The sequence below is a fragment of the Semicossyphus pulcher genome, unplaced genomic scaffold (genome assembly GCF_022749685.1).
Source record: "Semicossyphus pulcher isolate SPU_LCO1_2020_fin unplaced genomic scaffold, fSemPul1.0.p SCAF_1, whole genome shotgun sequence".
NCBI classification, from domain to species: domain Eukaryota; kingdom Metazoa; phylum Chordata; class Actinopteri; order Labriformes; family Labridae; genus Semicossyphus; species Semicossyphus pulcher.
The window spans coordinates 18,633,226-18,655,920 of record NW_027211603.1 but is presented as its reverse complement, the minus strand read 5'-3'; the positions used below and the strand labels follow the sequence as shown (position 1 = coordinate 18,655,920).

Genomic DNA, 22,695 nt, shown 5'->3' with positions numbered 1-22,695 from the left:
ATAGAGATTGAACAAGCAGTCGGTCTGTGCTTAGTGTGGGCTTATGGTAAGAATAACACTAAAGAAGCAGGATTCTATTGTCATGAACATTTTAGACTATGTGGCTGGATTCAATCATTTTGATTAGCAAGTGAGTGGAAGAAACAGAAAGTCCGACTACACGTGTAACAGCTGCATACATGGATGTAACTTTACACTTTTTAGGCTGTTTTTGTTAAGATTTTCCTTCATTTTGCAGCCAATTGTTTGTTGTGTTAATTAATCAGATATCATTTAACTACCATTATTATTTACATTTAAATAGATGTTGTCTTAACAGTTTTACTCCAGGTACAAAAGCTGAAATATTTTCCCTTTTCCCATTACTAGATAAGAAACAGAGGATTGAGTTGAGTCCATCACTAAAAGCTCTTGACTGAGCACATTCCCAAAGCCGGCTATAATGACTGTATTAGCCAGTAACAGCACACAGGGAATAGAGAAATGTGTCTGTGCTGCTAGAGCAATAAGAGAGGAATCAACTCCCAGAAGCTTTCAGTAGAGCTTTATGTGAATCCAAGGGCCAGAGCTCACAGCCATCTGACAAACCAAGAGAAGCAGCGAAAGCATCGCCATTAGCGCCTCCAAAAACAAGCTCATTTCCAGTGGCAGGAGCTGTTATTCTGACTTATGACATTTAACCATTTTTAGATATTAGCTTCCTTAACCCTGTAGCAACCTCCTGCTCTGTGGTGGAAGAATGGGCGAGCAGAGCCAGTCGGCTTGGTTAAAATCCACACCTCTGATACCATCTCGAGTTGGAGTTGCTTCAAAGCTGCTGAGAGTAAACAGCCTTGAGACATGGCTTAGCAGCAAAAGCAAGACAACAGCACCAAGCCAAGCCTCTCTCATGTTGCTTCCTCAAGAGCTGTGTGTCCACGCAACAGCAGCCATTGTGAGAAAGCTACACCATGTTTCTGAGGCCCTCTCCAGCGCCTAAGCTCCTTTGTGGCTTTGGGCCAATGGCTTTGCACCCCTCCAGATCAAAGATGGAACCCCATTTAGCTTGTGCTTTCTTTTAGGATTTGCTCTTGAGAGTACAGAGCAGACTCAACAGCTAGGGAAAAAAAGGGATGTTGGATGTTGACCTTCATAGCACTGAGATTTCAGAGCTCAGGCTGTGGGTCCATTATGACAGACGCTGAGACCAGCTTTGTTTTGGCAGCATTTGCAAGTCTAAGGACTTCGACAAAACATAGCTATGGTGAACCTCGGTGTATTCTGGTGCCATTGTGTAACGTGGTGTTGGATGTGGCCAATAACTATGATACAAAATGATAGTGTTAATGTGTTAGCGTATTGTCACTATGCTATCAACATTGACACATAAAACCTGAAGACCTGAAGCCCTAGATTGGTATGGCATTATTAAAAACATACATATAAATAAAGTGTATGGTTATATTTTAACATGATCAGGACCATGTTTTAATTTGGCAATGCCTCTGCCTCATCCATAAATTGTTTGATGCAAATGTTAGCATGCTAACATGCTAAATTCAGATTGAGAACATGCTTAACATTACCTTCTAAACATCAGCGCATGATCCCGTTAGCATGCTGACATTAGCATTTAGCACAAAAAACATCAGCTGCCCTTATTGTGCTTTTAAATGGCGAGAGGCCAATAATGAAATCAAAACATGTAGATAAACATCCAAAAACTACTTTGGTATTGTGTGTGCCATATTTGATGTAATAGCCAGTTTTGCATGACACTATTGTGGTTGCATAGTTTTTAAAACATTTATAGCATGTGTTTCATTTTGCTGTAAAAGACACACAATCCAGTGTGTGCCACTCTTTACTTTTCTGTGATTGACAGCTTCTTCTCTGCCTGAACTAACATATTTATTGGTGCAGTATTCAACTAATCTCATTCACAAATATTTAAAAAGAAATGCACAGATCCTGTAATGCTGTTTTACCCTGGTCTCACTGTGTACTCCACGTCTGTGCTGAATATAAATTTAGCCCAGAGGAACATGCTGAATGCACCAACTACAGCTCCCGTTTTACTGTCTTTCAACACTGCCATAATGACTGGGCAGCCAGTAAAAACATAAAACATATCTGCCGAGCTGTTTAAGTGCTTAAAGGTTTTTTCTTGATTTTGACACACAAGCTTGTCATTTTGGTTGGATACGCAAACTTACTTTCATAGCTCGTGACAGAATTGTAATGTTCCTGGACCATGTGGAAAAATTTGGGGTTTTCTTATGACAACCTCCGTCTACAGTGTCTTATATTTAGAGGCATAAGTGATGACATCTTCCAACGGTTAAAGGTCCAGATTTCCACCTGAAGCTTTACAGGTTTAGCACTCTAAATCAAAACAAAAGGAAAGCGGTGTGATTATACTCGTTCAGGTCACTGTGGTCGGTGTAGTGAGAACAAAAAGACAATCAGCAAACGGCCCGGACAAAACTGTCATCAGCTTGATACAGATCCTAGATAAGACCAGGACTTTTTCTCACACCAGATCCCCTCTACTGCTGTGCAGCAGCGGAAGAGTAAGATGCTTACAATGAACTTGCCCTCCGTGCTACCGTATGTAGCTGAGGACTTGCCGTCCTAATGGTGAAAGACAGTGCTGGGCTGGGGGAGTAATGATTTTAGCTTTAAACTGAATTACCAATCGATTGGGCCTGCAGATCAGAACACAGGTTGCGAGCTGACTGTGCGGACACGCTGTGTTGTGGAGTCGCTTTACAAATTGACTGCTGCACACATAGGAGGAAATGTATCTCTATATGTCGGCTCCGCGCTGCATGCGCGGCGGCCTGCTGGGCGTGAATAGGCCTTGTGATCACCAGAGGGGCAGCTGCAGAGTGTTTATGCTGAATTGGGTTTTAAATGAGCATGTGTTTGGTGAGGAGGACCTCGGGAATACGAAGATAACTTTTCCAGAGGCTGAAAGGGCCGGACCAGGATTTCAGGGAAGGAAATGGAGCGTGTTGAAAGAGAGGCTCGAAATTGGAAGGTAGGCCGAGCTTTAAAGGAAATTACTTAAGAAAAATACCCTGCAAATTACCACAAGTTCTCTGGATTGGAGGTTGAGTTTTAACTGTGGTGTTTGTGCCGTCTTTTACTGGGACCACTGGAGAACATATTAGCACAAGTGTCATGTTCCAGAGAACACATGCTAGGCTGTGATTACTGAGCTCAAGCTGAACTGTAAAATCACTTGTCAGCAGTTGATATGTTTTTGGAAAAGCCTGGGCGCTTGATTGAATTAGTTTGGTGGTTTTCAGTGGGGAGGAAGAATGTGTCCAATTTGGTTACCTGCTGACAGACAGCTTCTGTTGTGACTTCTTGATCTACCTTTAAAATCTGTGAATGTGATTTAAAATGCAGATAAAAAAATCTCATTTTTATTATAATTCATTCATAATCATTTAATCACCATTGACAAAGCAGTATTCAAAGCTCAGATGAGAAGGTAAAGGCCAGTGCGTGTTTATTTTCCATTTGTATGCATGCAGAGATGGCAGCTGTGCTATCAGAGGCTCTTCAGGCGTGCATTCTGGGTTGTCCAGTTCATGTTTACTGATAGGATCTGTGTGGTGGTTACTCCATCATATGGAGGGTGAGACGGGGTCATGTTGGTGCAATATTGTGTTCGCCCTGAGGTTGAAATAATTTTGTTTGCTATAATAGCTGTAAAACACCTTATTTCCCATCGGACTTTCTTTCATACAAATATTCCTGCACTGGGATTTAAAAGGTGGGAAAGCATCAAACGCACACTGGCTACAGTAAGACAAACATAAAGAAGCAGGGTTACGCATCCTGATGTTTGTTTAAAAGCTCATTCTGACTATTTTGTCTGATAAAAAGTAACTCAGCTTATCTTGACCTAGAATAAAAAGAAAGGCAGCACTATGCATTTTTTAGATTCATCCCATTCACTGCCAGGCTTCTTCTTTTTTTTTTGTCTGCCTGCGATCATGCAGACAGTGGAGTCTTTTCACGTCGGGATCAGGGCGCATGTAAGCTCTTAATTCTCTCCTGTTAAACAGTTATTGAAGAAATGTGCTGCTGCTGCAGAAGGAGAAATAAAAACACTGAGTGCCCAGTGTTTGCTCTGCCATGTAGCCATGTCTGGCTCTCGTATTACACAGCACCTTTAACCGTGAATCCACTCTAATGAAAGCCTTCGACCCACAGCTATTTTAAAATCCATCTTTTCTATGGCCTCTCTTTGCTACAAGTACATGACTGAGATGTCTTGAGTGCATTTAACATCACTGCCTGAGCTGTTGCTGTGACGCTTTACCGGACATTTAAGGCCAGTTTATTATGTTTCTCTTATTTTGAAAAAGTCAACTTAGTCAACTCCTCAGATTAACAAAACTTTTATCAATGGTAGATATCTAAGTCCAAACTTATTTTCCATGCACACACACACGCTTGTTTGCCCCTCACACGTCCGCCAGATCTCTCGTCCAGCTCGTCACATCATTTTAATTACAGAGCCTTCATTGTCTGCGCTGACCCATTTTAGTGCAGTCCGTCACCGTCAGCTGCATGGTCCCTCCAATCACACTTAATTTCATCTGGCATTTGACTCAATCGCCACTGCCTCCAATATGAGTGCTGAATGCCCCCCCCCCCCACCCCCACCCCCAACAAAAAGAAAATGAATCGGGAATAACAATAATCATCTCCACTCCCTGCTCCGGTCGTCCGCCGAGGCCTTCGCCCCGAGCCGCGGCACCACATGGTACAGCTTTTAACGGTGAAGATTGATACCGGTGGCTGGGGACATTTCTTGGGATGTTAGTCACAGTTCTCGGAGGAGATGTGGAACTGCTCTTAAAGGGGCCTGGAAACACAATAAAACATGACTCACACAGACAGAGCCGAGGGACTTCTTTCACATCACTAATTAGCACTTGGACTTAACTTGCTTGTGTTTTTCTTTAATGAAGCTAATGTGATTTGCTAAACGTCCGCGCTAACCATATGCAATCCAACCATACCGCCTCTCAGTGTGATGTTTGCTCTAATGACACATTTCTTCCTGATTTCTAAGCACTTCGGTGCTTGTGAAGTTGTCATCCACATTAACCGCTGTCGTGTTGCACGCCGAGTAATCAAGTTGAAAACGTGTGAATGTTAATTTAAGGCAATTCGAGACAAAGCTGCGGCGCTTACAGAAACATCTCCCTTTAACGCTGCATGCAGGATAGACTACAAGCTTAAAATATAACTAAGATTTCCTTTTACAATGAAGAGCAATTGTCTGAACACTCTTTTAAAATCTCATTCACATCCAGAGAGATACAGGGATAGAAGACACAGAGACACCACTGCACGATGCCCCTATCTCCTTCTACAATCAGAACAATGTTCCTAGTGCTTGAATAGAGAGGGATATCTCTGAGACTTCAATTTGTTATCTAAAAGAAGAAGGGGGACGGAGTAACACTTCCAAGATAAGCCCAGCATAAGGTTAATTACCAGCCGAGTGGCTGACGTAACCCAGCCATGTCATGTCTCAAAGTTACACAGCTGGGAAATAAAGGGGTGCTAGCTGTTGACACATGATTCTCACTTGAGGTGTGTCTTTATAATTCTGTGTGTTTGTGCAAACATTTAAACCCCCCCCGTGCTTGAGTCAGATATAGTTTAGTGGGGCAGCTCCAGGTAAGACAGCACAAACCACCTGCTCAAGCGACTGCTAGCAGAGCTCGTGGCTCCCCTCCTCATTGGTGCGTAACACTGTTAACATTGCTGCTGATTCCCCGCTCTCTCTCCAGGGCATAGACTAATTAATGGATACCATTCGCAGTTGATTAGCAGCAGTTCTTTCGGTAATTACATTCGCATACTAACCACTCAGAAGAAAAGGCGACGGGAAAAAAACACAAAGGGCTAGAAAATGTATTAATGCACTTCTCAGTTCACTCTGATCTTAATTTGTTTCCACTATTGTTTGGCTTCTGCTTAGATAAGAAGCCATTTTTTCTCTCTCTCTCTCTCTTTCCCTCCTTCCATTGGAGTTCTTCTTCTGTCATAATGTTTTAAGAGAGTGACTTTGTAATAAACACACAAAAGAGATTACTGCGGAGCTTTGTTGAAAATGTGTTCTCAGTGGAACCTCATGAAGACGCAAACTCTTTTCTCTCCTCCGTGCCGTGCAGGCTGGGTTTTTGCTCTCCTCACTCACAGAGAGGTGCATTGTGCTCCTGGGCCCAGCTGCTAGCCCATAATTCTTCATTCTGTGTCCCATTGTTCCTACCTGTCAGCATGGTTGTGTCTCAAAAGAAAAGGAAGTGGCTGCCATTTTGCCAGCAGGCTATGTGTGGGTCTGGGGGTGGGTATGTTGTGAAAACATGTTATTTCTTACCAAAGTAAAGTTTTTAATCGCCCTTTAAACAGTGGTGTGTTTCTGGAGAGTGGATGTCACACTGTTATAACCACTGGTTACTCTAGTATTACTCTGATATCAGCTCTGATATTATATGTGTTGGTAAAAGTTGTGTCAAAATGTCAAAATCACGTACGGGAAGTGAGTTTTAAAACCCAGTGTACTCCACCCTTATTAAAAACACTCTCCACCTCCTTATTTCCCCTCCGTGTCACTCCCCTCCCTTAGTTTATTTGAAGTTAATAACCTGCCACTGCAATCTTGATACTTGGCTTTGTGATGCAAACATATCCTTAATTGCGATCCCGAAAGAGCTGAATAGCCACACCAGCTTCTCATTACCCTGGTTTGAATGTGCCCGGGCCTCTCACGTGCCTCTTCATGTCACAATAATGGGCAGAGCGGCAGCATGCGCTCGCGCACGCAGAGAAAAGGGTTAACTCCGTGTGTAAACATTAAGAGATGAGTGTGACGACCGGTTTGAGTGACAGGTGTCCATATTGAAAGGGGAGAGCTCGGGTTACACTGGATGTTATCTGGACACGCCTGGGCTCATTGTGTGTTTTTGTCTTCATTTGCAGTTCCAGAATAACAACAACTACATGAACATGGCGGAGGCCAACGGTGCCCTGCTCGCTGCTGGTGATGTGAGTATACTTTACCTTTTTTACATGTTAAATACAACAACACTCCAATACTAATGCAGCCAAATACGGTGAAGTAAATTAGATTTTTACTTGGTAACAGTTGGGCCTTTTCAGGTGTCATGAGTATACATTAAAAAATGGTCTTTTTAAATATTACTTTGAGATTTGCTATCAAAAAAAGTCAAAATAATAAAGTATAAGCCTTATATATGACACAGTAAAGCCCTCTAAAACATCCATTATGGTAAAGCTCTATCTAAATGTCTCCATCTCTGTCATAGGCAACTTTATTTTATTGCCTGAAAAGCTACCTGCTCAAATACTTCCTGTCTCGAAACCCACAAAAGACAATAAGCTTACAGAAAGAGGAGCTCGGCTCACCATATATTGCCTCATGGTAACTTCTGAGAGCTGACGCTGATGTGATCTGACTGTCTTGACTGCACTCTGTGAGATCCAAGTGATATCCCAGAAAGCAGAGGATATAAACACCTGTTTTCTTCCTCTTTTCCAAGACGTAATGAAGGAGCCCCAAAAAGATTCTCCGGCTCTGTCAGTCTCAGAGCCACTCTGTCTGCTGGCACTTACCAAAAGTGAAATGTCACCAACAATCTGAGACTGTCGGAGCTGCTGGGATACATCTGTGTATTGTGCTGCTGCATTAAAAGAAAGAAGGGAATAGCGGTTTCTCGCGAGGTATATAACAGCCTCTCTGAGCCATAGAAGTCCTAACAGTGTGCTAAATTTACCCGCTCTATTCCCCCTCCACCCACTTCCCTGCCCTGTCATTAGAGACAAGTGCACCAAAAATACCCATCATCCTCTGTGGTTCAAACGGGCCAATCTCATCCAGTTTAGCAGGGGAGATTGATCTGGCTTCAAAACCCACAGCAAAGCGTCACTACACAGCTCCAAAATACGGGGATGGATGTCATTGTTAACCTGATTGTTTTCCCTCACGTCACACAGGCAGTTAGGATGCAACTGTGACATTTTCTGTTTTCAGTCTGTGACCTCATGTTGAAAAAGTGGGCGCTTCACCGAGTGTTAGGGAGAATTTTAATTTCCCTACATTTACTCTGAGTGGGTGCATCCTTCTGTATGCAGTGGGTGCTTAGGCCCACTGCAGCGGGGACCACGCCGACACAAGCTGCTTGGAGAGCGTTCAGCCCCCAGCTGTGAGGGCCCACTGTGGCAGTCAAGAAACGGGGGATGGGCTGGGATGGGGGGGGGGGGACTCCTTGAAAAAAAATAACAGCCCCAGCTCATTTGCATTTTATCAAAAGGAACAACTGTTTCCAGTGTTAGGGCACAGATGGTATTGTGCTCAGAAGAGAGAAGAAGAAGTCTTAAGTATAGCTTTTTTTCTTTTCAAGCTAAAGAGAGTCCTGTATTGTTTGTTGCAACCTGAGCTAAAGTTAGAATAATGTGAGGTTGTGAGCTTTTACACTGTCACACTGTAATGCTATATTAATGAACTTAATGTGTCTGCCTTGGTCTGAGAATACAGTGGGAAAGGAAGTCCACGTTATGAGGGCTCCATGACGAGCAGCTAACTTTGACAGCACGGCTACATTTATGCAACCACATTTGGTTAGCCATTGTTTCCAAATCAAACCACAGGGTTATAATATAAAGAGATGCTCCCTTTATCTTTTTATACTCCTACTTTTTACACAACTATCCTCTTCCTCAAAATGGGTCTGTAAAAATTATTATTAGCTTTAAGTTATTAAGTAGACTCGTACACAAAATGTTAGCCTGTGTAGCTAGCAAGGTTATAATGCTTGCATCCTTATATTGTCTAAATTATTTACTGTTCTAATGTTAAACTTTTATTTTTCCTAGAAACACAATACTCACAGTGAAAAGTGGTCTTGTTTGCCTTGCTATAGTTGAATTGCATGTTGTTCCTGGGATAGGATGTAAGTTAGCATCCGTGCTAAAGTTCAACCTGGGGAAATGTGAGTGCTTGACTAATGACAAAAATGTACAGCTGTGTGGTCCTTTTCTTTTTTCAACCACCTGTGGTTTGAGGGAAAAACGTGCAGCGTGACTTTACTATTGTTTTACCTATTTATAAATGTGAGAGAATATAAGTTATAAAGCCGTACGTAAGCGGTACGTCTCAAGTTTGCTAATTTAAGCTAACTTTAGCAGCTGTAAGCTAGGCCGAGAAAGACAAAACCCCAAGTCTTATATTTCTTATGAATATATTTTGACAGTTATAGGATAAAGAATGTGTTGTTCCCTAGTTCAAAAGAGAGAGGAATAAAGTTTCAATTTAGTACACAATATAAAAGTTTAGGTTCTTGTTCTCTTGTTGTTTTGTGGGCTTTGACTCTCGTGTCAAAGAAGGTATATACTTATTAGTGTAGATATAAGCATTGTCAAAAATGCCTTAAAGCCTAATGTAAACTTGTTTACATACAGCTTCTATTTGTAGCACATAATGTGTATTTGAAATGTAATACAGGCTTTATTGTGCACATGGCAGAATGCTTCCACATCAGAACAGCAGACGTGTATTTGCTGTGTAGATGGCCGATGTATCATTTACCTTATGCACTTAGGGGATGAGATAAGATGACCTTGGTGTGCCTGGTAAAGCATACATCCTAGCAGGGAAAGCTTGACTGCTTCCCTCAGGGAAAAGGATACTGTCCACTGAGATTGTGTTCCACTCAGATGTATCACTTTACTTTCCTAATCAAATTAGAGACGCGTAATGAACTATAAATATGTAGAAATGGACTACAAATGATCCAAATTTGAAATAATGTTGATAAGGGGTGCCATGGTTGATGTTGTCATCTGAGTAGCTGCACTCTGCCTGTCGAGATATTTGAAACTGGATCCTCGATCCTGTCTCTATTGATTCTGGGGTCTGTTATATGCAGTAATTGCATGCTGCTGCCTTTAACAAGTCTTGGTTATTGCATCTGTGAACTGCATTACTAAGTTTATTGAAGGACTGGGAGTGTTGCCTGAAAAGCTTTTTCCTGCTCTTTGTCCCGATATTGAAAGAGCACCATGGCAGCGCGGGGTAAAACATTGGAAAGAAATTCAACAATACAAATGTCAACACCGTTTAATTTGTTATATAATGTTAAAACAGTGTGCATATATTCTATATAAAGCAACATATATTTGTTTAACTTAACATTTTGTAGACCCTTACCCAGGGGATGAAGGAATGAATGTGCCTTCTTGCCACGATGAGGTTGACATTTTATCTTGACAATAGGCTGTTGCGGAATGTCGATATTTTAATTAAAAATACACTGCACTCTAAACAGACTGCCCTGTGATTTTGACTCACCGTGCCACTACTTCGTGACTCCTCTCGATGGCGCTTGTGACATGAACGAGGGCAACTTGATTGGAAATTTATTGGCTGAAGAAGAAGTTAATCAGATATTGTGATGTTCTTGCAATATCAATTATCACAGAATCGCTGTATTGTGATGTTATTGTTATCGTGGACAACAAATCGCGTATCGTATTGTGAGTAACCCTGCGATTCTCACTCCTACTTGACAATGAAAGCATTGACATGAAATGTGGTTATTCCATAGTACAGTATGTATCTTTGTTTATATACTGAATCATTTTCTCTCGGGCCACCATGGTGTTCAGCTTTAAAGTTTAAATAAAATGTCTCTTTGGCGATTTGTAGGATTGTTCAGACATAATAAGTTCATCAGGATGATTTGTGATAACTGATGATCCCCTGCCTTCTCATGCAGCGCCGCCATCAAATCAACATTTTAATTTGTCCTTTGGTTTTTGGCATAATACTTGCATACTAATGACAGCCTCAGCTGCACTTTGTGTTTAGTGCGAGTAATCAGTTGTTAGAATGCTAACATGCTAGCTAAATTGCTAAACACAAGCATTTAGGCATTGTTGTACATAGCAGGTTAGCATGTGGATGTTAGCATTTAGCCTGAAGCAGTGCAGCCTCATAGAGCCACTAGTGTGGCTGTAGAGCATTAGTCATGGATTTCTGCTGAATTTTGGACCACTATTTTGTCTCTGAACCATAAATAGTAGCTTATATTTTACATTAACTGCCTCAGATTATTCTAGATTATGTGGTAATTGTTCATCCCTACTACATAGAAAATACGACAGCATATAACAGCAGGGGAGCATAATCTGCAGTACATTATGATATGGTTCAGGGGTACCGCTTTCAACAGGCACTGACGTCTGCATTTTCCCACACACTGGCTCAGGATGCTCATGCTGGGTACATCAGGCCTCTCTGTTACAAGGCCTGCTCTGCCCTCATACCACTGGACCCTGTGGCTGCCAATGGACACACTCTTGCTAACCCTTTAACATGTGCATGCCTGCACATCCCGAGCCAGCATCTGGCTCGGCTCTTGGCTCTGTTGAGCCTTTCAGAACAATTTAAATGGATAATCAGGCTGGTGATGCAAAGAAAGTGGATTGTGCATCTCTTAATCTGCGATCAGAGCCCCCTAAGCTGCTCCGGGTGCAGAATTAGACTGGCTTTATGTGAAATGATACTAGACAATGTTGCACACTGTAACACTCTGTGGGTTCCAGTGAAATCTGGCACCTCTTCCCCGGGGAGAGAGCCTTTACTTCCCAGACAGCTGACATCTTCCATACCCCCCAAATGAGACACAAACGCCATGTCTCCATTATCAGTGCCCCTGGTGCAGATGTTAATTTGTATCATCATTAACAAAGAGAGGCGATGCACACAGGCACAGTCTGTGATAGTGATCTTGCTCTGAGTCTTCCCTCCCCCACAGTAATTTGTTTCTTTTTCTACCCTCTCCTCTCATTGTGTTTAGCAGAAACTAAACACCAGCATTCCTCTACTCCAAGTACATGTCTGTGTTTTGCTTAAAGGTCAAAGTCATGCTTGTGCGTGTGCCTCAGCCAGCCTTCCTCTTTGACATCTCAGATCTCGAGGTTGGCTCTGTAATTCAGGCCACAATGCAGCAGCCTATAGGATCCAGTGGCCTATTTACTGTACTTCTGTGCTGCTTTACCTTACACATAGTAGTACCATCACAGGAAACCTACTTACTTCAGCACATAGTATCCATAGTAGTGCAAGAGCAGGAACATTTAAGTGCAGTGTTGAGGTTTTTCAAAGCATTCCTCCAAGAGCTGATGTGGATAAAAGAGGACAAACGTGGCCTGTTGAGTTTGTCTGACTGTCCCGGACATGCAGGACCCAGACAGGGCTGTGATTCTGCTGGAGAGATTCTAATAGTGTGCCAGTGCTTTCAGGCTGCTACATGATGTGATACAGATGAGACAGGGACCATAGATCTTGTGGCTGGTGTGGAGGTTGACCCCGCTCACCAGGAGATGTTACAAAAGATGAATGAACACCGTGATGATGAACTATCTCTGATCCTTTCCATGTGCTGCTGGAACTTTTTGTCCATGACTCATGACAGCTTTGTTGTACTTTTTTTTTTACAAACACTCTGTTTTGATTCACATGCTGCTGAACAGGCATTATTGTGAGCTAAGTTCCTGAGGCTTTTTGAGTGGACTGAAGCCTAATATGACAGCAGAGGACTCAGAGTGAATGGTTCCTACTGAAGGTGCTCGTGATTTATTCTGCACTCTGCGAGCCAGAGGCCAGTGCTGTGATGAATATGACCTTAGCTCCTTCTGAAAGGAGAGCTGGTTCTCTCGCTGTGAAACAAGCACTGAAAAGTGTAACAGTGTTAGGGAGCAGGAAGAGAGGAAGAAACGGGGGGGGGGGGGGAGAAAACTCTATTAGCTGCCTCTGCCGCTGGAATTCATCAGTGCTTGTCAAGACAGCTGCCCTGAGTAGGCAATGAATTAGTTTCAAGTGTCTGTGTGCTAAAGCAAGCAAGGGGAACATTAATACTCCCTAATCAAGGGCTGTGTTGGCATATTCCCTCTGTTGTCTCCCTTCTGTTGTTCTGTCCAAGACCGGAGACAGAAAGACAGAGCAGAGGAAGACGGGGATGGCATGCCTGGTTAGCTTTGTTGTCGACCATAGTTAGCTCTGCTTGCAGGTCATACACATCTATATACCAGGTTTATAGGTTTAAGGTTACTAAAACTTTACCTTTGTTCCTATAGGACAAGCAATGAGATGATGCTTTATATGTGGCTAAATGCATGTCATACTGTATTTCGTTATGAGTGTGAGAAAAAAAAGCTGCCCTTCCAAACAAGCAGGGTTAATCTCGGATCCCATCGGCTAAAGTCTGATGACGAAATGGCCTCTGTGGACAGCGGTGAACATGCCGGGGAATGTAGCCAGCGGTTAGCGATAAATGACTTCCTTTTCTGCATTCTGCGTTGTTTATAGAAAAAGAAACCGTTTTTCTTGTGAATTATTTGTAATTAACAGGTCTTACCTTTGCTGAAATGTCATCATCATGATGCAGATTAGTAAAAAGTATAAATGAAGCTTTGTCAGGTCTGTCCTCAAGACGAGAAGAAAACTGCTTTAAAATGCTCGCTTGATGAACGGAGCTCGGATCGATCTGATGCATTCCAGGAAGTCGGGGAAATCTGAACGCTGAATGGCTTTCGTGACACAGGGTAAAGGGAATTCATCTGAAGTTGAATTTTAGAGCTAGAACAGATTGTTAGCTGTTAGCATGCAGATGTCTGTTTATAGAGATTAATAAGAAGCTAAATCGTCGTCAGATAGCCGCTGATGGGAGCCGGGATGTCATTACAGCGGATTACGTTGCGCCTGCTTTTGCTCTCCACACGGACCGTTTTTCCTGCATACGCCGCAGCCTAACAAGCATAGGGGTTAGCATGTGGGAATCTCATCTGTGCCATTTGGAATTGGAATTAAGAATTTGACTCCAAAGTCAATTATTGTCATGCTGGAAGGAATGCATGAAAATTCAAATACACTAGTTGATGAGGTCACTAATGTCAGCGCTGTAAAAGTGACCCAAGGCAAAGAGGGAAGTGTTTGATATGAACCTGAAGCATTTAGAGTTTGTGTTTTCCAGTATCTTCTTGATATACAGCTGGCTTCTCTTGGTTTCAATTCATATGCTGTTTAATACATCCAGTAAAGTTCACCCTTATGCCTCTATGCTTTCCTGCAGTGTGCAAAGTTCCAGCAGTTGCAATCGTGTCACTTTTAGCGGTAGCCCCATGCTTTGAAGAGGTTTTAGTAACTTAGCAGCAGCAGCCGAGCCCAGCGCCTCACATAGCATGCTGTTTGGCCCTGTGTTCAGCTGCATGTTTGTGGACCCGCAGAGTGGTCATTGTGAGGATATGAATATATTGGCTTTCCACAGAGTAGCTTAATGCAATGTGCAGATGAAAACAAGACCCGAGTAGGTGAACAGTCCCATCTCCAAGAAGGCACATAAGCAAATTAAGTGTGACCAAAAGCTTTAATTCGAAAGGCAGAAGGATTAGGCTGTTTGATGAGCAGATTTAAGGGTGCAGGCAAGGGGAACAAAAAGAAACACTTCTGGCCAAGCGTAATAATCTTTGAAAATGTTCTTTAAACCCATCTCCCTGTGACGTGTATTTTCACTGCACTTCAACCCAACATCTTCCATCCTCAAGATTAAGGGCTTTTATCATGTATCCTCTCTCTCCCGTGATTGCTGCTTGATATTTTTGCTTTTGACGTCTTCCTCCGCACTCGCCTTTTTCCTTCTTCTGCTTCCTCAAAGTGGACTTTAATAGGTTTAGGAAATGTTACATCTCAGTGCACTTACAGACAAGTGTATTACCACTCTACTAAAACATTCCCTCTTTTAAACAAAGTTGTCTGATTTAATCCCTGAAGGTTTCCTTCCGACGTGTTAGATAAGACCCACCTCAGCGAATGCTTCCTGGCTGTTTGGTGTTGCTGCATTTCATGATTTTCCTCTTCCTTTCTCCCCCTTTTGCAGACTTTTCATACACCCAGCTTGGGAGACGAGGAGTTTGAAATCCCCCCCATTACGCCTCCACCTGAGACGGAGTCTGGTCTGGGTCTATCAGAAGTGGACTCACCTTTCCCAGGGATGCCAGAGCCCCCAGCTCCGCACAGGGGTCCCCTAATCCCTCAGTTCCCCCCTCAGAGCCTGGATCTGCCCTCTATTACCATCTCACGCAACATGATGGACCAGGAAGGGGTGTCTGTCAACAACGGCCATCCTGTGGTGAGAAATGCTGTGCATATAAAACACTAGTAAATCAAGAAGTCTGTTATTTTCCGCTGCTAGAGAACTGTTATCCTCACATGTCAACACACTCCAGCATTATGTCCTACCTTTAGCTGCGGCTGCACATGTGCTTTTTGATGGTGAATCTAAATCCAAATATATGACTTATAGGTGTACACTGCAGACCCCTGATAATAAAAGCAAACAGTCCTTAAATGAGCCCTTTTACTGATCCGTAATGTCACCTTCACAGTTTTCCGTAAGCCTCCTGTTGTCAGTGCATCTGGCGCAGCATCTGGCCTTGTTTACAACACAGGAGGTATATGATCACATTGAGTAAATGTCATGATATTATGTTACTTACTGTGAGGAGTCTTTTTTTTTTAAAAAGCACACAGAGAGTGGCTGACCCCCTCTGTAAGGTGAGCAGATGTGAAAAGATCACAGGTGTTAAGAGTACAAAGCGTATTCAGCCCCAGAAGGACGGTGAAAACGGGACCCAAAAGTGCCACACTTTCACATGCTCATATTTAATTCATGTTGCCTTCAGAAGCCTTTTTTTGTGCTGTAAACGCTGATGCATGCTTCTTCTAATGTCACACGAGGTCTTCAGAAAAGACACATGCTTTTTTTGTTAGAGTTAAAGATCAGCTTTGTCTCGGTGCTGTAGAGAATTACGCTCAAAGAGAGGAACATATTTTTTACTGTATTCCTCCGTTTTCTTTGAATGCGATCGGACAAATTAATCACTCTCTTTATGTTAGTGCTGTTTTGTGCTATAGATTGTAAGATTGTTGTCTCGGGGTGGAGAGACATTTCCAAATGCCACAATCATAGAAGCATTGAGGAGGAAAAATAGAAATGTCACAGGCTGACTAGTTGTCTTACAGACCTGTTACAAAAAGTGGAAGATTCGTTTAGGGGAGAAGAAGAGAAAGGACACGGGCATGAGCGGTGAGACGATGGTGCTGAGTTTGCTTTGTGAACCACAAAACACATCGCATGGAGAAGAGGTGCCATGATCATTATAACTGTGTGAATAAATGTGTTTTAGACCCCCTGCTTCCGCCCCACCTTCTCTCCGACACATTTGTTGAATAACACGGACATTAGAGATATTTATTTACATTCCATAAGGGAAGCAGGCTCTAACATTTTACAGCTCTTTTCCTGCTTCTGGCATGTAAAATAATTGCAGCTTTTAAAAGATCTCCGCTTCATACAGTAAGCGAGCCCCAGAAGGCTTTTGCCTAAAGAATTTTCATTTCATGGTCAGTTAAGCTTTCTACATCTGGAAGAGACGGAGCCTTGACACAATTACATTCCTGACTGTTCTCACGACTTGCTGGAGGATTAGATTTGATTCTCAAACATTATTCCTCTTTAACACCATTTGCATGGCTCATGTCTCTGATTGTGCCGAGACTCTATTAAAAACCGAGGGGAGAATGTGGGTTTCTGCTCCTTGCCTCGTGGCATTGTCGTCGGCACACTGCTCGCCGTTATCAGTCATCGCGCATTGTACGGCAGGAAGGCTCGCGGTGGCCCTTCATTTCTCCTGCAAATGGGATTGATCCCCAAAAGTCTTGTGCCTATAGAAATCCTATTCATCTGTGCTTTTATCTTCCTATTGAAAAGAGAACGCAACTTTTAAATGAGATAAGTAACAACAAGGTTCGCAGTGCGCTCTATATACAGAGACAATGATTTACGAAGGCCCTAAGAGGGGTGTTTTGTCATTTTGTCAGCACACTGATAAAGGAATGACAACCTTATATACATGATTACATTCTGTGTTATTTGTTATGGCTGCAGGGGCAAACAAATAAACCGTGCACTATTGCAATTACATTTTTCATCAAGCCAGCATGCTCATATTTCCCCAACACTCGTCTTGGTTTTCTTCCTGTGCACTAGCTTACTGGGGGAGAATATTTAGTGTGTGTAAAAGCCTGTCTCTTATCAGAACTTAATGAGAATCCTAACCAGTGAATATACCTGGGCTGTTTTCAAAAGCTTCTTCCATGTCATCGCATTGCCAAGTGTTCTGCTAATTCCTCTCCCCATAATGTTGAGCGTATGTCTCGCAAATTGGCCACAGATGCCGGGTTTCTACAAAGAGAAATACATTTTCTCAGCTGCAGTGTGCCTGGCAAGCCCTGAATCTGAAGTCATTATTTATTTAATCTGCTCTCCTAACAAGCTTCTGACTCTCATTTTTGTCTCCCAGCATGTGTCCTCCTGATTTGTGATTGAATCTCAATAGTGCCAAATAGTACTGGAGTTAGAGCTGCCAGTATTGCTTTATTCACAATTTCTCTCTCGATTTTCTTCCCTGCTGCACAGCGAGGGTCTCTGGGTTCTATTTCAAAAAACACCTGGTGCCTTCAGCACATTTTGAGGGTTTTCTTGACACATGTAAGCATGCACTGAAATGTCCTCTATGATTGGATTTGAAACCTACAGTAGTCAAGTAGTTGTATTAGCTGTTAAAATCGCTATTTATGAGATATGAGCCCTGCTGTCTTATTACATTTGCCACTATGTGGTGATGCATTATATATTTTTCATTATCAACCACATGCTATTAGCTGTACAAGCTGAAAAGAAATGCTAATACCTCTAACAAAACCCTGTGTTTGGACCACATGCGTCATGCGAGCTGAAAGTGAGGCAGAAAAGCCATTTGTAGTCAGGTGTTCACATGATTTGATATGCCCTGATGTTGTGTAGATTGCCACAGAGTATAATGCTCTCAGTTGTGACTGGTCAAAAAGCCACTGTATCCTGAATTAAATGGAAAATGTGAGCACTGTTGCAGAAAGCATGTTTTTTTTCTCTACACTCCCCTCTTATCTCCCTTCCAAGCCAAGAAGCACTGACATGAGTTGTACATCAATTTAAGAGAGTGGATTTTTTTTCTCTCGCTCCGTTTCTTTTTTCCTTTCTCCCTCAACAGACAGCTATTGTGACATATTGGGTCAGTCAGAAATGAAAGATATTCATGCAGGCATGCAATACTTGTAATGAAGTCTCAGCTTGACCTTCTGCATGATTGATTCTGTAATTTACTTTTCTCAGGCAGCTCTCAAAATGAAATGATGTCATGTTGGACAAGTTTTAAATACCCATAATGCATCAGAGGAAATAGTGGAAAGGGGTATGGGTCAGTGGCTGTACGGGACCAAGGGGGCAAGGGGGTTGAACATGCTGGCCTCGTAGTCTGAAGGGGGAGGTGGAGGGGGGGGTAGAGATTTGTTTTAAAGTGGGGGGAGAGGTGGGGGAGATAGAGTTCACAAAGCACAGAGAGAGAGAGAGAGACAGAGGAGTGTGTGTGACTGAGACAGGGCGGGGGAAAGAAAAACAATTTATCTTCATGCTATTATAGCCTTTACTGGCATTCAAAATTCCATTTTTCTCATTTGGCTTAAGCACAGACTTCAGCAGGTTGCCGAAAATGGAGGAAAAATAAAATGATGTCCCCGTTTAGAAGGCGAGTAAAGGAATATGTGCAGAGCGCTGATAAACTATCTTTAATAGGACTGACCTTTCATGCTGGCGAAAGTTACTGGGGGATTCATCCTTATAATTACCATATAGATGATTTTACCCCTCTCCTGCCATGGAACATTTCCAAGAGCTCTGGCATTGATTGAATGGAAATTGAACTTGTTAACATTCTTTTCAGCCTGTTACAGCTCAGTACATGGTGCCAGTGTTCGTACATTCTCCCTAAATTCTGATTTCCAATATCTTTAAGAGCAGGCTGGAGCCTGCTTTCATTCACATCAGTGTCGAGATTTTTATCACTTGGCGAATGCATAATGTTGCATTTTTGAGTCCAGCTGCTGTGTTTATTGGCCTGCGTTTATTGTGGAAAGGGTTTCACACATTGTCAATAGTGTTTTTTTGTTGTTGTTGCTCATATTCAGAACACTTCATGTGGCTGTGTGTGGAGTGTTTGCTGTGTTAGCTGTGCATGCTGCCAACAATAATGTACAAAACAAGCCTTTTTTTCTTCTTTTGCAGCATATTGTTGCCAGCTTTATGTTGCTGTTAGCTTCTTTTTTATGATTTCACAGTTAAAACAACACAATGGGGAATATTAAAAGATGAATATACTATAAGAACAACCTTTGTTGATTTGAGTCTACATGTCAGCTTGTTAGTGTTTAAAAGGCAAACACGCAGATGGACAGCACACCTAGAAACACACACAGACCTGACAAAGGAGGGCACATCTGGCCACTGTGTACTCAAGATAAGGGCTTATTTGCAGATTTACGATGACTATCAAAATATCCAGTTAGATGTCTGCTGTGACTGCTGACAATACTGCAATCAAAATGCAAATGAGAAGGCAGGGGGACGTAAATAAACACCCTAGTACCAGATTCATATTCACAATCAAGGGGACTGTTACTTAAGATGATGCCTTTCTCTAGTGTGTTATTAGCTGTTATCTTTTAAATCAGACATGTGCTAATGCTGGCATTTCACCGATGTAACCATCAACGCTCCTTTGTTGCATCGTGTAAAAAGCAAAATGGCTGCTTTTCTATAAAAGGTGATAAAATAGGACATAAAGCGAGCTGAAAGGGATGTTATGAATAGTTAAACTGTGGTCATCAGTGCTTATTAAAAAAAATGCACCCCATCCAAAGGCCATTTAGAAAAATCACCATATTCCAAACAAATTGCAGAATGGACCGTTGCTCTAAGTCAAAACTGCTTCATTGGGATGGAGCAAAAGTGTTATTATACAGATGGCCACGACTAATGAGCTCAGTGTGTGCGTCTTTGATGTTCGCAGCGAGCAGAGAGCAAACTGCGAGCCATCGTGTTCCCGGTAATGAAGATGACAATAGCACTTGGAACATGGCGGGTTGCAGATATGTAAATGACAGCCGTTTGGTCACAGGCTTGTTTATTGCAGCTTTTATTTGAGAGGAAAGTGATAGCTCCCATATTTGAAGAATCACAACAATATGTCTTCAATTTCTCCCCCACCCTTTGCCTCACCTCTCGCGGAATCCTCCTCGCACATGTAAATATAAATCCGCTCTCACTTCAGAGATTGTATTTATGATAAGCAGGAGACATGGTATATGAGAAAGAAATGGATTGTAGATCCAATATGTTTCTGTCTGAAATGGTGTTACAATATTGTTTCTGAAGAGCGGCATTCATAAGGTTCTTTCAATAAAGCCAGGTGTGTGGGTTTATGATGTGTTGATGTTGGGAGAGATTGGGTTTGTGCTGCTGAATACCAGATGGATGTACCCAGGGAGAACAAATCACCTTTTCTGTTGTGTTTCTGTTCCATGTCAGCTCTGCTGCCTCTCTGATCAGTCTTCCCTCTGGGGAGCTGGCAGTCCTTGTAATTTCATTCCCGCCACAATCAATGCAAACATGTTGCCTACACCTTCTCTGAGACTCTTTCGAGAACAAAATGTTTTAGAGGGAAGAAGGTGAAAGAGATTGTGAAAATGTTATTACATCAAACCTTGAATAGTTCAAGGTAGGAACCTGTCCAAAGCTCTTAAGCTTCATACCTTCAGCCAGGTGATTTATGGAGTTGATTATATAGTGAAGAGGTTCTGATACCAGTTTTTCCTTCCCAATGGTTATTCCAATACTTGACTTGAGTGTTTGCCGATACCGAGTTCCCCTCCAATATTATTATAGATTAAACAATATATACATAATATTGGTGGGGGGAAAAATGACAACATTTTTGCTTTCCTTGACTATCTTTTTAAGCACTGTGCACTGTAATATTGTCAGAGGATAGTTTACCAGAAACCAGTTGTTTTTCAGGGCCCTCAAAACCCTTTAAAACCCTCGAACAACATTGACTTATAGGTTCATGCATACAAACTGCGACTCCAACAGTCTTTACACTGTACCAGTTATGTTACCAAGTTATGTACCACAGCGCGGGGATCTGAGTCGACTGTTCCCCTCTAGGGACCGGGCAGTCAAAGGCTGTGTCAAAGATTTCCATACAATAGAGTTTTGAAATGAATCAACTGAGCTGTGTAGCCATCTATTACTGGCTTATAAAGTTGGCTCCTCGGGTGTCAAGATAATTTATCATGGTCTGTAATAGAGACATTTAAGACCCAGAACATTGTGTCATGCTATCTGCCACATAACAATCCACAGAAACCAGTGACCCGATTTCCTCTCTGGTAAAGAGATACGGCTCCATGAGCTTTGTAGACTGGGCAGTAGGGTGTCACAGAGAGTGCAGAGATATCTTTGAGCTTGAGAAATGAGGAACAAGTCTGGGCAGCCGGAACCTTAAGGGCAGCGTAAAAGCAAAGGGAAGAGTATCAGTAAAATATGACCTGTGATTGTTATTCTCTTATAAAGCCCCCTTTGATCATTTTCTTTACAGAATGTTGGACCAGGCCATCTTCGCCAGTACCCACCCAACCCCGCCATGGTGATGAAGTCCATCATCAGCATGAACAGCCCCAATGGGATGATGTCAAGGAATCAGCTGACCACCATCAACCAATCCCAACTCAATGCACAGCTTAGTCTAAACATGGGGGGACCCAACATCACCCATACTTCCCCGTCACCGCCTGCCAGCAAGTCGGCCACCCCGTCTCCCTCCAGCTCCATCAACGAGGACGACCAGGACGAGGGCAACAGGGTGAGTAAAGATGAGAATCACTTGGATGACTGCATAAAATTTGAATAAGGACTTATGCTGATGATGTGAAGGTCTTTATTTTAATAATTGCGATCATTGCAGGTCATTGGAGAGAAGCGACCAGCTCCCATAGATCCCGCAAAGAAGCCCAAGACTCCTAAGAAGAAGAAGAAGAAGGACCCCAATGAGCCCCAGAAGCCGGTGTCGGCTTATGCCCTGTTCTTCAGAGACACCCAGGCAGCTATCAAGGGGCAGAATCCCAACGCCACCTTTGGAGAGGTGTCCAAGATTGTGGCCTCCATGTGGGACGGTCTGGGAGAGGAGCAGAAGCAGGTACACAGCTTGATTATTCCAACATGTCAAAAACCTGGAGTAGTTTAGTGGAGTTTCTTACGTTAGATCAGAGATCCAGATTCAGGTGATCAGTGTAATATACTCCACACTGCCTTAGGTAAAAGGAATTATTTTTAATTAAAAAACAAGCTTTTTATGTCCATTCACACATACCTTTGTGTCATCACAGGTTTACAAAAGTAAAACAGAAGCTGCCAAGAAAGAGTATTTAAAAGCCCTGGCTGCATACCGTGCAAGCCTGGTTTCCAAGGTGAGAAACTGTTTCTTCTTTTCACTTCAAAATGTGTGAATTTGATAGAAAAAGTGAATTACATTGCTCAGAATTCCTCGTATTACACTGTGCTTTGAAATGTTGTACCGTAGATGTTTGAGGTCTGTGAAGTATAACTACAGTTAGAAGAAATGGCTTTTTTTCAGAGGTGAAAACTGTGGCTTTGTAGATAAGTT

At 42.5% G+C, this 22,695-nt stretch overlaps 1 protein-coding gene across 1 annotated transcript in view; it reads left to right on the top strand.

Moving 5' to 3' along the window:
• tox3 (TOX high mobility group box family member 3) overlaps nt 1-22,695 on the top strand; it is a 37,806-nt gene that overhangs the window by 12,881 nt on the left and 2,230 nt on the right. The window contains exons 2-6 of the mRNA XM_069659748.1: nt 6,997-7,062; nt 14,973-15,224; nt 21,631-21,894; nt 21,997-22,227; nt 22,418-22,498. Of these exons, the coding sequence (XP_069515849.1) occupies nt 6,997-7,062; nt 14,973-15,224; nt 21,631-21,894; nt 21,997-22,227; nt 22,418-22,498 (894 nt within the window). The remainder of the gene's footprint in view (nt 1-6,996; nt 7,063-14,972; nt 15,225-21,630; nt 21,895-21,996; nt 22,228-22,417; nt 22,499-22,695) is intronic.